This window comes from Symphodus melops, assembly GCF_947650265.1.
Source record: "Symphodus melops genome assembly, chromosome: 15".
Lineage (NCBI taxonomy): Eukaryota > Metazoa > Chordata > Actinopteri > Labriformes > Labridae > Symphodus > Symphodus melops.
In genome coordinates, this window is record NC_136705.1 from 19,889,113 (window position 1) to 19,905,423 (window position 16,311).

At 41.3% G+C, this 16,311-nt stretch overlaps 1 protein-coding gene across 4 annotated transcripts in view; it reads right to left on the reverse strand.

Moving 5' to 3' along the window:
* Positions 1-11: 11 nt before the first annotated feature.
* The window catches only part of LOC306836466 (serine/threonine-protein kinase MARK1-like), a 29,505-nt gene continuing 13,205 nt past the window's right edge, over positions 12-16,311 (reverse strand). The window contains exons 4-19 of one of the 4 annotated variants that reach the window (XM_079363549.1): positions 10,523-10,571; positions 9,729-9,794; positions 9,355-9,425; positions 8,571-8,627; positions 8,211-8,447; positions 6,578-6,697; positions 5,838-5,937; positions 5,566-5,678; positions 5,257-5,467; positions 4,313-4,494; positions 4,025-4,116; positions 3,731-3,871; positions 3,345-3,596; positions 2,455-2,481; positions 1,798-1,842; positions 12-1,699 (exon numbers count right to left, since the gene is read on the reverse strand). In XM_079363549.1, the coding sequence (XP_079219675.1) occupies positions 1,354-1,699; positions 1,798-1,842; positions 2,455-2,481; positions 3,345-3,596; positions 3,731-3,871; positions 4,025-4,116; positions 4,313-4,494; positions 5,257-5,467; positions 5,566-5,678; positions 5,838-5,937; positions 6,578-6,697; positions 8,211-8,447; positions 8,571-8,627; positions 9,355-9,425; positions 9,729-9,794; positions 10,523-10,571 (2,109 nt within the window). In that variant the 3' untranslated portion in view covers positions 12-1,353. The remainder of the gene's footprint in view (positions 1,700-1,797; positions 1,843-2,454; positions 2,482-3,344; positions 3,597-3,730; positions 3,872-4,024; positions 4,117-4,312; positions 4,495-5,256; positions 5,468-5,565; positions 5,679-5,837; positions 5,938-6,577; positions 6,698-8,210; positions 8,448-8,570; positions 8,628-9,354; positions 9,426-9,728; positions 9,795-10,522; positions 10,572-16,311) is intronic. The other 3 variants (XM_079363547.1, XM_079363548.1, XM_079363546.1) reach the window with 3 other exon arrangements.

A 16,311-nucleotide genomic window follows, 5' to 3' on the forward strand; every position in this document is an offset into this window, starting at 1 on the left:
ATGAAAATATATACAAACAAATAAAATCCTTTTTTATTTTCTCCAACAAAGTGCACGCCTCAAATCTACAAAGCAGCACATTACAATGTAATGGAATAAATACAACAAAAATCTGCGGAGTTTAAAATGAAAAACAAGCAAGGAGATACACAAGTACCTGCATAATCACACTGGAGGCAGGATTAAATCAGGTTCTTCAGAAAGACTACACAAACACTGCTTTTTTTTTCAAGTTGATCATTTTACTTTTCATGCTTTCTCAGTACTTTGGATGAAGACGTCCTGTCCTCCCTCTTCCTCTTTCGAAAGTAACCCGATTTTAACCCTGCGTTTTCGTAATTGAGGACTATCAAACTAACACGAAAGAAATACGGGTGCATACTCTCATGTTCATACACAACACCCTGGAAAACTTGTGCAATTGCAGCAGGATCTCCAAAATCACCGACCGACTGCTGAGAGAAAATAAAGTGAACACAATGTCAGTTTGAACTGAACGTACTACTCAAGTCTATGTGGTGCAACGTAGTGTTTTTTTTTTCCGTAGGCAAATAAAATATAACATAAAAGGCAAGGGAGCACATCCCTTAATATTCAACAAAATAATTTAGTGCTCTTTAAATAAAATTAAAAACACTATTTTCATACGGTGGCTCTTAAAAAAAATAAAAACTCACAGACTGAAAGGATAATGGTTAAAGAGACATCAATTATATTAGGAAAGAACTCAAATCCCATGAAAAAAGACAGTATTGACAATTAAATTCTGTACAGAACGTAAAATCAATATACAATACAGTACCTGCAGATGTTATGCATACAGTACAATTCTCTTTTTACATTGTTTTAGTATGAGCTCCAGCCTGATCTATATACTGAGTTAACATAGTTGGAAAAGCGGCTATTTTTAGCTTTCAGTTATTTTAATGGTTATTCAGCGAGGAGAGTAGATCTTGTAGTAGTAGGCATTTAGAAAAAGAGATTGGAAACATTATTGCAGAATGGTCATTTTCAGTTGCATACTGCATGTGTTACATGAATGTGTCCTATGACGAGGAGCAGCGGGCCGATGACAGAGACAGAGGGCCGGACGGAAGAGAAAAAAAAGGGCGGGGTTTGCTGATTTTGCTGTCTCTCCATCACGGAGGTTAAACCTCGCAATATCTATCTGATCCACTACCCTGTACAGTACATTCATGGCCAGTATTGCACGTTACCAGCCGAGTCCACCCTGATTCTGCGCGGTGAGGACCTTCAGTGCTGAATTTTTGTCCTGTTAGTCAACAGTAATCCAGTGATGAGATGAGACTGTAACCAGAGCTCAACAAAGACTGACTGGGACTCCATCTGCTGTCACAGTTTGAGCTCGTTGGCAATTTTGCAGGCGATATTCTTAAAGGCGATGGACGTGCCTGATATCCTCTTAAAGCGCACGCCGTTCAGTGAGAGGCGGGGTAGCTTGCACACCTCCATCTCCCACTGGACCAGGTTGTCCTGGCGAGCGTCACCGTGGACGCAGAAAAGCAGGAAACGCTCGCGCTGCTCGTAATCGCAGCTGTTGGCGTCGAGGACCTTTCGGATCTCCCTCATCATCTCGGCGGGCTCCATGGAGGAAGTGGTCTTCATGCTCCAGGTGAAACGCAGCGAGCGGGGCTTAGAGTCACGAACACCGTCCTCCTTAGTTTCACCTGAAGCACTTCTACAACAACAGAGAAGAGACAGAGGACAGAGATGATGAAGGAGGTATAGTTGAGTGAAAGGCTTTCTGGGAAATCTACATCTCAAACAAATTCTCACCTTGGTGTTTCTGTCCTGGCACTGGCCTCTCCCTCACTAGGCACCCTGAAAAATCCAGGAAGACACTGTTACTCCCATCTCAACATTTGTTACCCCAACTGCTAAAAACACCAACCCATATTCACTTGACAAACAGAAGGGTGTCAGGCATCATGCCAGGAAAGAATCCACAGTCCTGGGTATCAGGGATCAGCACAAGATGAGGTCACTGTGACTTCTCGAAGTACAATTTTAACAATTCCCAAATGAATCGTCCTGTCTACCTTTCCTTAATTCCCACTCACCTGTGAGGAGGGGAAAAGTGTCTCTCAGCCTTACATTCGGGGTATAATGTGCCTGATCATGACTCTAAAGCTCGGGATGAAGAAAAGGGGAGAATAAGGAGAGGAAAGCCAGCAACTGGAGAAGCAGATAACGCGGCTTAGCTTAGTACAGGAAGAAGCCGGTGAGCTGTGAGTTTTGTTTTTGAGGAGGACACAAGGGGAGGAAATACACTGCATAACAAGGGTGTCAGTAGGTAAGGGTTTGGTGTAGTGCGCAAGTACGTAAGGAGTTAAAGTAACACGGGCCAAAGTCAGTCATAGTGGGAACAGGAAGGTCTTTTAGGGTTTGATTTGAACAGGGGGGACAGGTGCAGCAAGCGTTGTGTTCTCCTACCTCCGAGTTGACCTGAAAGACATAGCTCTATGCAGGGAGAAAAGGAGAGAAAGCTGTGAGCCTCTGACAGGTGGGCCAGCGTGAAGGTGACACAAGAAGCCAACTGCGTGGATGAGGAGGCTCTATGCTTTGGGTGTCATACTGACAGCAAAGGGTAACAGTGTGGATGTATAAAAAGCCTACAAAGGACTGGGGGGGATGTATAAGGTTAGCGCTGGTTCTAAAACACAGGCAGGGTGGATGTTTTCCCTGCTGTATAAACTACAACTGGACATATTTCACTTGGTATATTCAAGGTCTTGCTTGAATTGGATGGGTTTTTTTCCTTTTAAGCTTAACAGAGACAAACAAATGCAAGGATGCCTTATTTATTTCCATACATGTACTTTTAATGTTTAGAAAATATCTACTGGACACCTTGTCAAGTATAGGATTATAATCAAGCATTAGATCAACAGCCACTTCGCCATTTTTAGAAATTTAAAGAAGTTTTGCTGAAATATAAAGGACGTATTTACTTCATGAACAAACAATGGTGACATTCATATTGCCATTAAAGTTCTAAATGCATGACATTTGGTATCCTTTCTTAGTTCTTGTTCCCTGTTCAGTTAAAGCAGCAGAGAGTTCAGTTCGTCTTGTTTAAAATGTGCAAACAGACGCGTCTCTAATGTGAACCACTATGAGTTTGATCCAGTGCTTCAGCCAACTAAAAGTATGATAAAACAATCTTACGTCTAACAAATCCTCAGACAGCACATGTAATCAAAAAAAGGCATCCATGTGGCACCGTTGGCCTAGCGGTAAGCTAGCGCACCGCATGTACCGAATGTATCAAAACCTTGTATGTGTAACTGAAGTAAAACCTCAAGTGGTTTGTGTTAACCAACCTGCGGACAAACTTAGATGTGATCTTGCTGATGATCCCAGTGGACGTGCCCCTGCGTTGCTGAGCGAGAGCCCCCGTATCGTGCGACAGTGTTGGTGAAGCTGGGGGGCCGTTGTAAGTGGCGCTGCGCCGGTCTCTGAGCTGAGCTCCGTGGAAGGTGCTGCGACTGGTGGTCCCCCGGGGGAAACGGTTCTTCTCTGGTGTGCTAATACTGTGTGCAGATGGAGAGTTGGAAGGACCCCGCGGAGAGGGGCTGCGATGAGGACAAACAAAGTGACACAATAGACTTTCAGCATACTATCTTGGCCATGCTTTCACATGAAAATGACCCACGTAGGATGGGGTAAACAGCTTAATTTTCCTACATGACAGGATCAGGCTACTCACCTGGCTTTAAGCTCCGTGTTGTCGTCGATGGGGGGCAGTGTGCTCTTCGAAGCGTGCCCTGACGATGACATGGACTTGGTGTGGCGAGGTCGCGTGGAGCCTATTGCAGTCGACGGGGTGCTCCCTGACACCTCCGTTAAGCTAAAAACCAAAGATGAAGAGAGATCATCAAAACCTTAGCGTTTGAATGACCTTGTTAGTAAAATAAAAAGGCTGGTGGAACATACAAAATAGAGCAAGATCTCCAATTGTAGTCATGTTCTTCAGTGTTCAGGGTGCTGTGGTCATACTCACCTGGAGTCTTTGCCATTAGGAATAGCTGCATAGCGGTCAGTAGAGGATCGTTCACACACGTATGTGTTCCTGCGAGTCATTGATCCGTTGGTCTGTTTGGAGAAGAAACCATGTTTTCAGAGTATTTCTCGTTCATATTATCATCTATAATAACATGATCTCACACTATGCAGCCACCTGGTTGTTGTGCATGGTCTTAGGAAAATAATTTATTTCACCCTTTTACTTTATTTGTAGTGATTAGTAAGTTCATGCAAGCTTGGAGAACTACTAGCCATCACTCCTCACCCCAACAGCACTCGTAGTTTTCTTCCTCTCCTGCACTCCAAGAGGCGAAGCGGGAACGTCTCCTTTTGAGGTGCTCAGCTCCAGCCTGCGCGCTCCGTCCCACTCCTCCCTGTGGTCACTTTCCACACTCAGAGCCTGGCCGCGCTTTGTATACGACACTGCCGGGGGCACAGACGGACCAACTAGGAGAGACACACACAAACTTAAACGCTATTCTATATCAAGCTTCTATCAAAGCTTATTTCTAGGACTCACATATGTTGAAACAAAAATGACCAGGCAAGAACACATTCTTTGTTACAAATGACATCAAGCAAAGCCACTCAAAGCCAGGATTTTAAACATCACCTTACACTTCAAGTATCAAACTCTGCAACCACTCTTTATCTAATATGTTGAACATATACAGAAGCCAATGTGAGCAGATACAAAGCAAAGCTGTTCCCTCCTCATGCTCCTGAGGAAGCTGCAGGGAGGCAACCAACCAGCAGATGGCGCCAGACACAAAGGCCCCACATGACATAGGAAGAAGCTGCTCCACCACTAGTGCAGTTTTAAGTGGAGTCACTGATTTTATTCAGCTTTAAATTAGCCAAATACGAAATTTAACAACTTTGAGGAAACAAAAAGTTGGACTAGATTTAATTTACATCTTTTCCCCCCATAACAGTTCAAAACTAAATTGTGACAGACTTAAAGATGATTCTTCTGTTTCCAAAGAGAGAAAATTACTTGAACCTCATAGATAGATAGATAGATGGATACATTATTGATCCCGAGGGAAATTCAAGTACTGAATGTGCGGCCACTCGTGTCAGCTATTTAAAATCACAGTGCAGTGCTGATACCAGAACTGATCCTCCTCAGTGACTAAGAGCAGCTTCCCCCTACACAGCACGCAGCCAGCCGCACTCTCAGAGCTGGGAAGAACGAGGTTACTTTACTTGGCTTCTCTACGATACCACCACCACCACCACCACCACCACCCTCATCATCCCCACCATGATCACTGTAGCGGCGCTGCTTCTGATTGGCTGAGATGCTGCGTGTGACCTTGGGATGGGCGGGGGAAATACTTGAGCTGTTGTTGATGTCACTGGTTGGTCGAGTTCGTGTACCCAGGATGCTGTTAGTCATGGGCTCGCTCCCCTCGAACTAAAACACAGAGACGCACGATAAGAGATATGGACAGAAGAAATTGCGCATTTGCTTCTCGTGATGTCATCATGATGTAAGCGATGTTACAAACTGACCTCTGGGGCTTTTCTGCCCAGTAGCAGGTAGGTGGCCATGACATCGTCATACTTCTGGCCTTGTAATGAGTCTGTGATCTCATCTTTAGGGAAGCCCATTGTCACCATGAGCTCTGATGGTGGGAAGACGTCAACATAAATCACACTGTCAGGATACTAGGAATGACATTAAGCATGACATCTGCATGCAATCACGTTTTAAACACACACACACACACACACACACACACACACACACACACACACACACACACACACACACACACACCTACCTATTCTGGATGAATCACTGAAGTCCGCCTCAGGCTCGATGTAAGGTTTAAGCTCCTCCTCCTCGTGACCCACATTCATCCAATGGTCTTTCATGATTTGCTAACAAAGAAACAACAAATTAGAGCTCACGTGTGTCCAGTAAAATTGTTCACAGTTATCTCAACTTCAATGCCATTCCTCTTTTCATAGCAGATAATTCTTGCAATTATACAATACAACAGTTGAGTGCAAATACACAGATGTCAGATTGATGATGTCTTTGTGCATCTTTTTAATCATATGTTCAGCGCAGGCAACAGTGCAAACATATTGTTATTAAGAGAAATCTTTACTATTGAACTTCCGCCTGGTCCTGAGTGCAGGGGCGTTATTGACTCTGGTCAGAGTGAATGTGAATGCAAATGACAACTAAATAATGTTTGCAAAGGAAAACAAGCTACAACCCTCCCAATGATGAGCATGCAGTGACAGTACAATGCATCTGATTGTGATGCTATAATCTAAATGTTATGTTGGCTTAAAATCCAAACCAAAGTACCATTTGGTGTCCCTTCTTTTAAAAAATAATAAGACATGTTTCCATTTCTCTTCCAGAAATACAGTAAACTGACATGTTCTGAAGGTTAATAATAATTAACATAATCAGCAGTTGTGCTGTCAGATGACACAATAAACAAGAACAGAAAACAAGGGTTGATGACAAACAAATACACCTCCAACTATGGTAATATGGTGATACCTCCAAACTGCCTCGTTTGACAGGGTTGAGCACGAGTAGTTTCTTCAGCAGGTTTTCACAGTCTGTGGACATGTAGAAAGGAATACGGTACTTCCCCCGCAGGACCCTCTCCCTCAGCTCCTACATACACAGACAATAAATTAGAAATGAGTGACAGAAGAAGAAACCAAAAAACAGCAATATGTATTGTTTGCAGGAAACTGTTGCACAGGCCAAAACAATGTAATACCTTTGTGAGGTTGATATGGTGAACATGTTCACAAACTAATTACTTACTATGTAGCTCTATCATTCACTCTTCTTTTAACTCTGATGTTGTCTATTTTAACCTCTGAGGGGAACGTCTGTCACTTTAGCTTCTAAGCCTAATCTAAAGCTAGTTGCTAACTAATTCCATCTGCAGGTTAAGGCTGAGGCTATGTATTTTTTTCCCCCATACAAAACCTCATGAAAAACAACATTCAACACCTGACCAAACATATCTATTCAGACATTATGAATATGTGGCTACAGTGCCATTCATTATATCCATCTGTTCAACACAGTAGTAGGCTAAAGTGCTGATCCAAACTCCAGAGTCTAAAAGACAGAAATAAAGGAGTTCCACATACAGACTAATCTGTTGAGTCCTTAAAGCTAAAATGAAGATGTCTATGAAGCGTTTTACCAACAGATGTGTAGTAGTCTAAGTAGTCGAGCTTCGGACAGAACACAGACACAAATGGACTCTTTCCTTGCAGCACTCAGGTAATCCTCTGCAATTTTAAACCACTAACCAGCCTGTTTACATCAATGACAGTCATTTGATCAATTATTAATATGGAAGCATTGATTAGTACCGTTTGTAAAAAGCCAACGGACCAATCCGCCCAACCATTATATATTTTCCCTTTTTTTTGACCAGCTGGATTCATTATGGTTCCAAATTAAATATTCAGTTATTCATTATTGAAAAAGTGTGGATGAATCCACAACACTACCAAACAATAGATGTGTGAAATTCCAATATTCATTTAGTTATTCAAGTATGGTAACCCAGAGTCTGGTCGGCATATGCAAACATGTTAACTGTGCCTCGCCATGAAATTTTTTTTCGATCCCAACTACTGCAAGATTTCACTCAATTTCCTTTCTCTGCAAATTTAGAAGTAATGAACAAATTTTCTTTTTTTGGGCCCTTTTAGGAAAACTTAGGAGAGAAAGGAGATGTTGGGAGGAGAAACAAACAAAGGGCCGAGGTTAGACTCAAAGTCGCTAGGTCGAGGATTATAGCCTCTATACATGGGGGCACAACATAACCGCTAAGCTATCGGCGCTCCCATTTGAAGTCAGTTTCTTTTCCTTACAAGGACATATTAGTCACTTTTCAGCTGTATTTGATCCACATCACACTGTCTCACTATTACACACCTCACCAAAGTTTTCTTTGTGAAATCATGTATATACCTGGAGATACAGGACTCTAACTTGTGAATGTGAAGTGGGTTATCACTAAATATCCAGTAGAGAGATGAAAGAATCTAACTTTATTAAAAGCAAGATATTTTTTTTGCCAGCAAAGCGTGACTTATCAGAAGATGTACAACAAAAATAAGTGAAATAAGACAAATGATGACATAGTCAGTCATACAACCTTTAGGTTCTGTCCGTCAAAGGGCAGAGATCCGCTGACCAGTGTGTAGAGGATGACCCCGAGGCTCCAGACATCCACCTCTGGTCCATCATACTTTTTCCCCTGGAAAAGTTCTGGAGCAGCGTACGGTGGGGAGCCACAAAAAGTGTCCAACTTACTGCCCACAGTGAACTCGTTACTGAAGCCAAAGTCTGCTATCTTGATGTTCATATCTGCGTCTAACAACAGGTTCTCCGCCTGAGGAGGGGAGAGATGGTCAGAGATTTTCAGGTGTTTCATTTTATTATAATTTATTAAGATAGAACACACAAACTATTACTGATAGGCTGCTTGTGAGAAATAAAGAGTTTAAGTCCTCACCTTAAGATCCCTGTGTACTATCCTCCTCTGATGACAATACTGCACTGCCGACACAATCTGAAATATAATCAAGAATTTACTGCCGCCCCACTTCTTCCCATATAAGAACAGATTTACAAGAAATATAGAACAAACACAAAAGGTTCGAACCTATTAAATGTAATAAGTTAAGCTTGATAAGATCATTCAAAACAACGATATTTAAATTAATGTTCGACATAACAAAGCAAATCAGCAAAATCTCTCCCCTGATAAACTCAAACGTGGGAATATTGGGCATATTTGCTTGAAATATAACTTATTTGTAATTAAAATAACCTGTATGACTGAGAACCTACACCGGATTTTTGTGTTGATCTTTCTGTGCTGTGACACACAACACAGGCTCACAAACTGCCCACACAGTGAGTCATCCAAAACCATCAATGAGGGGATTTAAAAAGAACAGCATGGCCATCATCAAAGAATTGCTTTAAAAAGATGTTAAGCTTCCGCTTTGTTGAATAACAAATTCAAGAAAAGGACAAATGTTCAGATTCAACATTTTTTAAGTAAAAGCCAACATGAATTAGGCTCCTATAAACTGCTGTGGATTCCTTGCTGCTCTAGTAGCACCACTAGGTGTCAGAGCGGCATCTTAAAGGATCTCCTGTTTTCTCAGGCAAAGCTATCAGAGCTTCATCTTTCCTCTGCAGTCGGTGACGAAGCCTGATCATGGTGCATGCAGACTTGCCCCTGAAAACCTTAAAAGAACGACGACAAAGGTACGACGATGATGACTCACCTGTCTGAATTTGGCCCTGGCCTCCTTCTCCTTCATTCTGCCGTGAGCCACCAGATAGTCGAATACTTCTCCTGGAGTACATCGAGGAAAACAGAATCATTCATCTGAACATAGTCAGGACTTTCATCTTTATCACAGATTGGAAGCACGTCTTTCTTACAGCTATTTTAAATATACACATCATAGGTAACATTGAAAGAAGTTTACAGGACTGCACATGTATTTCTTTATTTGAGTATGACATAAAAGACAGCTTGTTGTTGTCTTTGCTGTGTACAAACATGTAGTGGCTCTAAAATCCGTATTGTAGGAATAACAAGCAGCAAAACCAAAGCAAAAGTTTCCCAAGTGTCATGGATGAATGCTTCACTCACCACCACTGGCATACTCCATCACCAAATAAAGGGTCTTCTCCGTCTCGATCACCTCAAACAATTTCACTGCAGAGAGAGAGAGAGAGAGAGAGAGAGAGAGAGAGAGAGAGAGAGAGAGAGAGAGAGAGAGAGAGAGAGAGAGAGAGAGAGAGAGAGAGAGAGAGAGAGAGAGAGAGAGAGAGAGAGAGAGAGAGAGAGAGAGAGAGAGAGAGAGAGAGAGAGAGAGAGAGAGAGAGAGAGAGAGAGAGAGAGGGGATAAAAAGATTACTGCTACTGAGAAAAGAACATTTTCAAACCACCAGGAGGTCTTAGTTGGTGTTGGCCGAGTATGCTCCGATTAAAAGGACCCTGATTATATTAAAACATCCCAACCTAATTTAAATATTGTTTATTATAAAAGAGTAGGACTTGTGTAGCATAGTACATGGTTGTTGTGTAATTAGCAAAGGATAAAAAAGTTGGAAAATGCATTTTTAGGAAAAGCAAACAATGAAATTTAAATGTAATCCTAAATGTGACACATTTTCATTACACTGCCATTGGAGAGGCAGTAAAGAAGGCTGTGTTCGTTTATTTAGAGAAGTTTATGAAAAAAATCTTACTTGTGTTAATGCTATTGTGCTAATGCTATTTTCAAGCTAAAGATAAGTGTTAATTTAGACTGGCTCTGCCCTTAGTTTAAGTTGGTTTTTTTTTTTTTTTCAAGAAAAACTTGCTGTAGCTTTATTACTCCAGATATATTTAAATATCAATGTTGAGCTGTCAAAAAAACAATGCTGGGATTTCGAACTTACCTATATTTGGATGATTCAGTAACTTCATTATTCGGACTTCCCTGAAGAGCTGTTAAGACACAGAGGAACGTTTATTGCAAAAAACCGTTTGAATGACTTCCCTAGCAGAGTCAGAAGTCGTCAGAAAATGTTATTCAGCACTTGTTATGGAGCTGCGTGAAGGGAGCTGTCCCACAATTAACTCCAAACTACTAAAGTGAGTCTCCATCTGAAGCTGGATTACGCTCTGCGGGAACATGAGACGACCTGAGGATCATGGGCCGACTGTGCTGTGTAAAGCAATATGACTGGTGCAGTAACACTGAAGCACTTGACTCTGCCCTAAACAGATAAGGCCCAGAATTACAACTCCACTGACATGCTGCAGTCCAACCAGCTGGCTAGCTCAGCCATTCAAACACCCAGTCAGCAGCATGACACAGCCTGCCACTGCAGAGGAGCTGTACACAAGGCTTACAGCCAGGCATCTGGTATGTAATATCATCTTTTTTTAATAGGACATCGAAAACAGCAGCAAATTCATAGTGAAGTTTTTATTTATTACTTTTCTTCGGCAGTTTACAAAGAATGACGAATTTGACAGGACATTATTGCAGACAGGATAAATCTTTAACAGTTTTATAATGTACCCCTAAAATAAAAAACAACCCCCCCCACCCCCCCCAATCTATCTTCTACAAGGAGTGTTGAGATCATTTAAACTCCTCTGTCCTCGCCGTGACGGTTTACATCAGCCAGCTCTTGCTGCCACTTAGAGGTGCTGTTGAATCATTTACATTCTTCTGATTCTCAGTCGTGCTCAGGCTGCGTTTGAGTGTTACATTTCAACACTCACTCAGCTGGGATTATGCATCTGCTGCTACCTGAGACAGAACACTGATTTTTACCAGGCTGTCGTCTGCAATGCTTTTTAATGTGCTTTATTATAATGTGTGTGTGCGCTACTTTTCTAATGTCCTTGTGGGTCTTACATAAGTGGAGTGGTAGTCCATGTTTCTAGGTCATCAAACACAACCATCAGACCAGTGTGAGCAGGCCTGACTCTGTGGGGCCGCTCAGCTGAAGTCTAGTTCAACAGCACAGAGGTACTAACTCTCTCTCTAATTCCTGCCTCTGTTCTCTGTCTCGACTTGCTCGCCTGCTGCTCTTCTTCTTTCTCTCTGACACCTCTCGTCTCATTAAACTTAGCACACACATGCAGCGTTCACAGAGGCCAATAAGGCTTAAACATTGTACCAAACTTAAACGATATAAAACAAACTTTTTTTTCTCACTAACAAGTGTTTTTTTTTTTTTTTACACGAGCCTAATGTGGTTTAATCTCCTGCACTAAAAACTAGGGCCTGACCAATATAGGATTTTTGGGGCCAATACCAAAATCGATATTGTGGGGAAAAGAAATCTGATGCCCATATATCGGCCAATATCATTCTCAGACCTATGGTCGATCTGTAGAGGCAGATTAATAAAGATTCACATATTTTTTTGCGTTGATCCCTAAAATGCACTGATGAAACATTCGTGGGAAAGATGTACATTATAACTAAGACCAGATGGTCAATCAAGTGGAAGGTAACTGGGCATATATGTGCGTCACTGCTTCACTCTCTGGACAGGGATAGAGACTGTTGTAGTCCATATAGCACCCTCTACTGGTGAAGAACTGCTAGTGTAATAAAGTGTGAATAAATCTAGTAATACTGAATTTTAATATTGATTTTATCTGCGATAAAATGAGCCAATACTGATAGTGACTGGATGCACTATTTCAGGTGATGTTATCGGCTGAGTGATTAATCTGTCGGCTGGTAGCCCACATGCTGCTGTAACACCTTACTTAAGCACTGAATGTGTATTAACCCATCACTGAAAGTCAACAAAAATAACTATTTACTCTTGTTTAAGTGGCTCTATTGGCAAAATTAAGTTCAAGTTAGATATTTTTTTAATGTTTATAAAGATTTATAACATCACTAGACCACTAAAGAAAAGGGTTGTGGGGAAGTATTCAGAGGAGTAACACTGCTATGATAATTTACATTGAGCTTAATCATTTAAATAAGTTTGTATGAAGAAAAAGCCATCCATTGTCAACAAAATAACTGATTCCTAAAGACTGAAACTCACAGTGACGTCACATTCAGTATTTCCAACCTCTGAGATCAAATGAGTGCATCATTCATGTCCGTACGTACCAGGGCTGTTTGAATACCAAACACACTCAAACCATTGATTCCTGGTTTGATACTACAGCAACTAAAATAGTAAACTTATGCACCCAGTATTGGATCATTTCATGTTTTGATTATCTACATACTTCTGCACATTATCTTATTTGCAAAAATATATATTTTTTAAAATCAACAAACATATGGTATGAAAAAGTGTCCACATCTCTAAAATGTCGACAACCTGAGACATACACAAACCAAATGCAGTTTGTATCCATACACGTGTATATCATAGACTAGCTCTCTTTTTCTCTTCCAGTTTCAAGAGGCTTCATGCAGATGGATAAATGTTGATTCTTTGTAGATAATGTAACACTAAGATCGTTTACCTGTTCTTCTGTGCAGTGTCTTGAGTGTGTGTTTACATACAGAAGATTTTCATGTTGAGATTACAAAAGAAACATAATAATAAAATGGCCATTCTTGCAGCTTTCACAGTTTGAATTTGTTGTGTTGCCACGTTTGTTGCCATAAAAAAAAAATCTACAGCTCCTTTGTGCTTCTCGTGTGTGGCAAGCCCTGCTCCATATTCATAAGCTGCTGTGTTGGCCTGAGAGCTTCCCCGTGGAAACAAGTCAATTAGAGTGGAAACACACTGACACAATAACAGAAAGATGTCCTGCGGTGCACTAGAATAAACACACGAGATTCATGCTCAGATATGCATGTGCCCAAGCCTGTGCAGGAATATGTGACGCATCTGTCGAGACAGACCCTCTCTATGATCCTGAATGAGTGAGGGGCTAAAGAGTCGGGGCATTATCTCTGCCTCTTACTGCTTTCTGTTGGTCTGGGTCTCTCGCTCTCTCACTTTGGTTTACGTCATTGCCCTAAAGCCCCTCACATGGGAAGCACGCATGCAGCCACTTCGAAACAAAAATTAGAACCAATCTGAGAACGGCGGTGGAAAAACGACGACAGCAAACAGGGCTTGTCAATAAGAGGTCAGTAGGGATTCAGTCAGCACTGAGGCTGACCAGCCTACTATTTAACAAATCTACGACGTCAAAGGGACGTCTCAGTGAAGCATAAAGAGTAAAGGACACATCTAAGGAGTCAAAACGACCTTTTTTCAATCTAAATTGCATTAAAATGTTCAATTAGGAAAATGAATTGAGGTTGCTGTTACAAGAAACGGTTAGAAGGATATCTTCACAAACAAAATGTGTCTCACAACATGAAAACACACCGTTTCCAATGCGCCTGAATCTTAGTGGTCTGTGCCAGTGACCTACTTCTAACCACCCAGGGGCACCCAGACTCCCAAACTAGCCTTAATCACAGCAGAGTCCCCATGCAGAAGGAGCCGAGCAGCAGATATCAGACTGGGAACTCTTACAGGAACTGGCTGCACTATTTCAGTCACCACAGCACAGCTGCTCATTCAACTTGGAGATTATTGATAGGCTGAGTATCCTGGAAGCCCTCCTCATTCCAATGAGCGCGTACGTGCGTGTTTGCATGTGCATCAATAATACTGTGTTGTGTGTATAACACAAATAATACTCCATAACACAAATCAGTAAATAAACCCCTGCTCGCTGTTTGTCAAAGAAAGACAAAAGAGACAGAAGGACAAACAGAGGAGCAGACAAATGGATCCAAAGTGTCACCGACATTTAGACAAACTGTCCTGTCCTCCACTCTTGAGCTGCTGAAAATAACCTCAACATGGAAAGACAAGTCTCTCTCTGTCAACTATTACTCGCTGCTTCTGCGAAGACGTGGAACCTCATAATGATGGTCTCCATCACCAGGGCAGCAGAACCAGAAAACTGAAAACATAGAAACATAAACACATAAATCCATATCTAAGCAGAGTTGACATTTGATTTGTTTTATGATTCATCGCAGACGACCGAGCTGCCTGTCCAATCAGATTCCACTCTTCTGAACAAGACCACAGCTCCTCCAGCCTGGAGGCTCATTGGCTAATGCAGAGTGGTGTGTGCAGGACAGATGTTAAAAAAAAAACGGCCATTAAGAGAGCACGACCTGTAGTGTGCTTTTTGAAACTGGCAGAAAATAGTCAAATATAGTACAGGTATAAGTCACCAATCAACAAGAGATGCATCCATCCACTTTTATTCTGTTCCCTTCCCACTCTGATCCACATCCTGCCAGACTACATATTTTTAAATCTGGATTAAAATGTGTTTTTTGTGGTGTTATGTGGAAGGCTGTAGTAAACCCAGCATTGCATTTCTAATCTAAAAAAAATATAAATTAAAAAACTAACTAACAAAAAAACCCAGCAGTATTCCAAAGACCGTTATTTCAACTTTGTGCAGGCTCTTGAAATACAAACAGGAAGCAGCAACTGTGAAGTGTTCCTCTGAAATATGTTAGACTGAGGTGTAAAATGTGTACTTTCATTGTGGAGCATATAGAAGGAGCAGTTTCATCTCGTCTGAACGTCTTGATGGAGACAAATTGTTGACGCTTGTCTTCAAATCGAGACTGTGCACGTTGACAATGTTTGAATGTAAATTAGGTAATTATTGGACAGTATCATCTCTAAAATCAACATATTGATCCTTTTCTACATGCAGATGTGTGACACAAAAGCCTTCAGTATAGATTAAAGCAGCACAACTGTCAGGCCTCGTCCATCAAACAAACATCTAACATCTCCTCGCTGCTGCCCTGGACACAATGAACAGAAATCAGTCTTATTTACAGATTAGAAAGAGCCAGAGAGCGGCGGGACGGTGGGATGAGAGCAGTGTTTACTCAGTGCAAGAGGGGATTAAACAAGAGGCCTATTTTAGGGGCTAAAATGCCTAAAAACCATGACAACGTCAACATCCCTGACCACAGATGACATGTGATGCATTTCCTGTGGCCGATCTAAGGAGCTGCTTTGGAAGCTTAGTTGACCTCATTTCCTGTTACACTAAAAAAAACGCCACAAAGTCACAACAGAGAGCGCCAGTGGGCCATGAAGGAACAGACCAGAGCTTCATTCTAACCTCATGACTAATTTTGGCCTCCGCTAACCTCTTTTTAAAATCAAATAATCTAAGAAAAGACAAATGTGACCATGATAAGCTAAAAGACAATGTGATAAAAACTGAGATGTTGTAACGTACTTGATTTCTTCATTTGTTGGTTTTTTTTAATCACAAAAAAGTGTAGGAAAACATCTGTACACTATCTAAATTGCATAAATTCGTTGTCAATGTTTAAGAATCACAAATGTATTAACATTTATGTTACATTTTTTAGCTTCAGTTCTTGTTTTATACTATCATTACTTAAAAAAACAGAGATATTTATTATCATTTCAAAGCATGCTGTAGAGAAAAGTATGGAAGTATTGAACATTTTGACAACAATGACAAAGTTTAATATAAGCAAATAAATTAATGTCTCTTAGAAGTACAGGAATGTGTCCTTCATGTGTGTGTTGTTTTGCCAAAACGGTGTCCGAAACAAACACACACGCAAAAAAAAAAAAGTTTCTGCCAGCTGGAGCCTTTCGCATTAACTGAAGGATCTCCTGCCGGTATCTGTGTGTGTCATAAAGGCTTGTGTGTGTGTTTGTGTGTGTTGCTG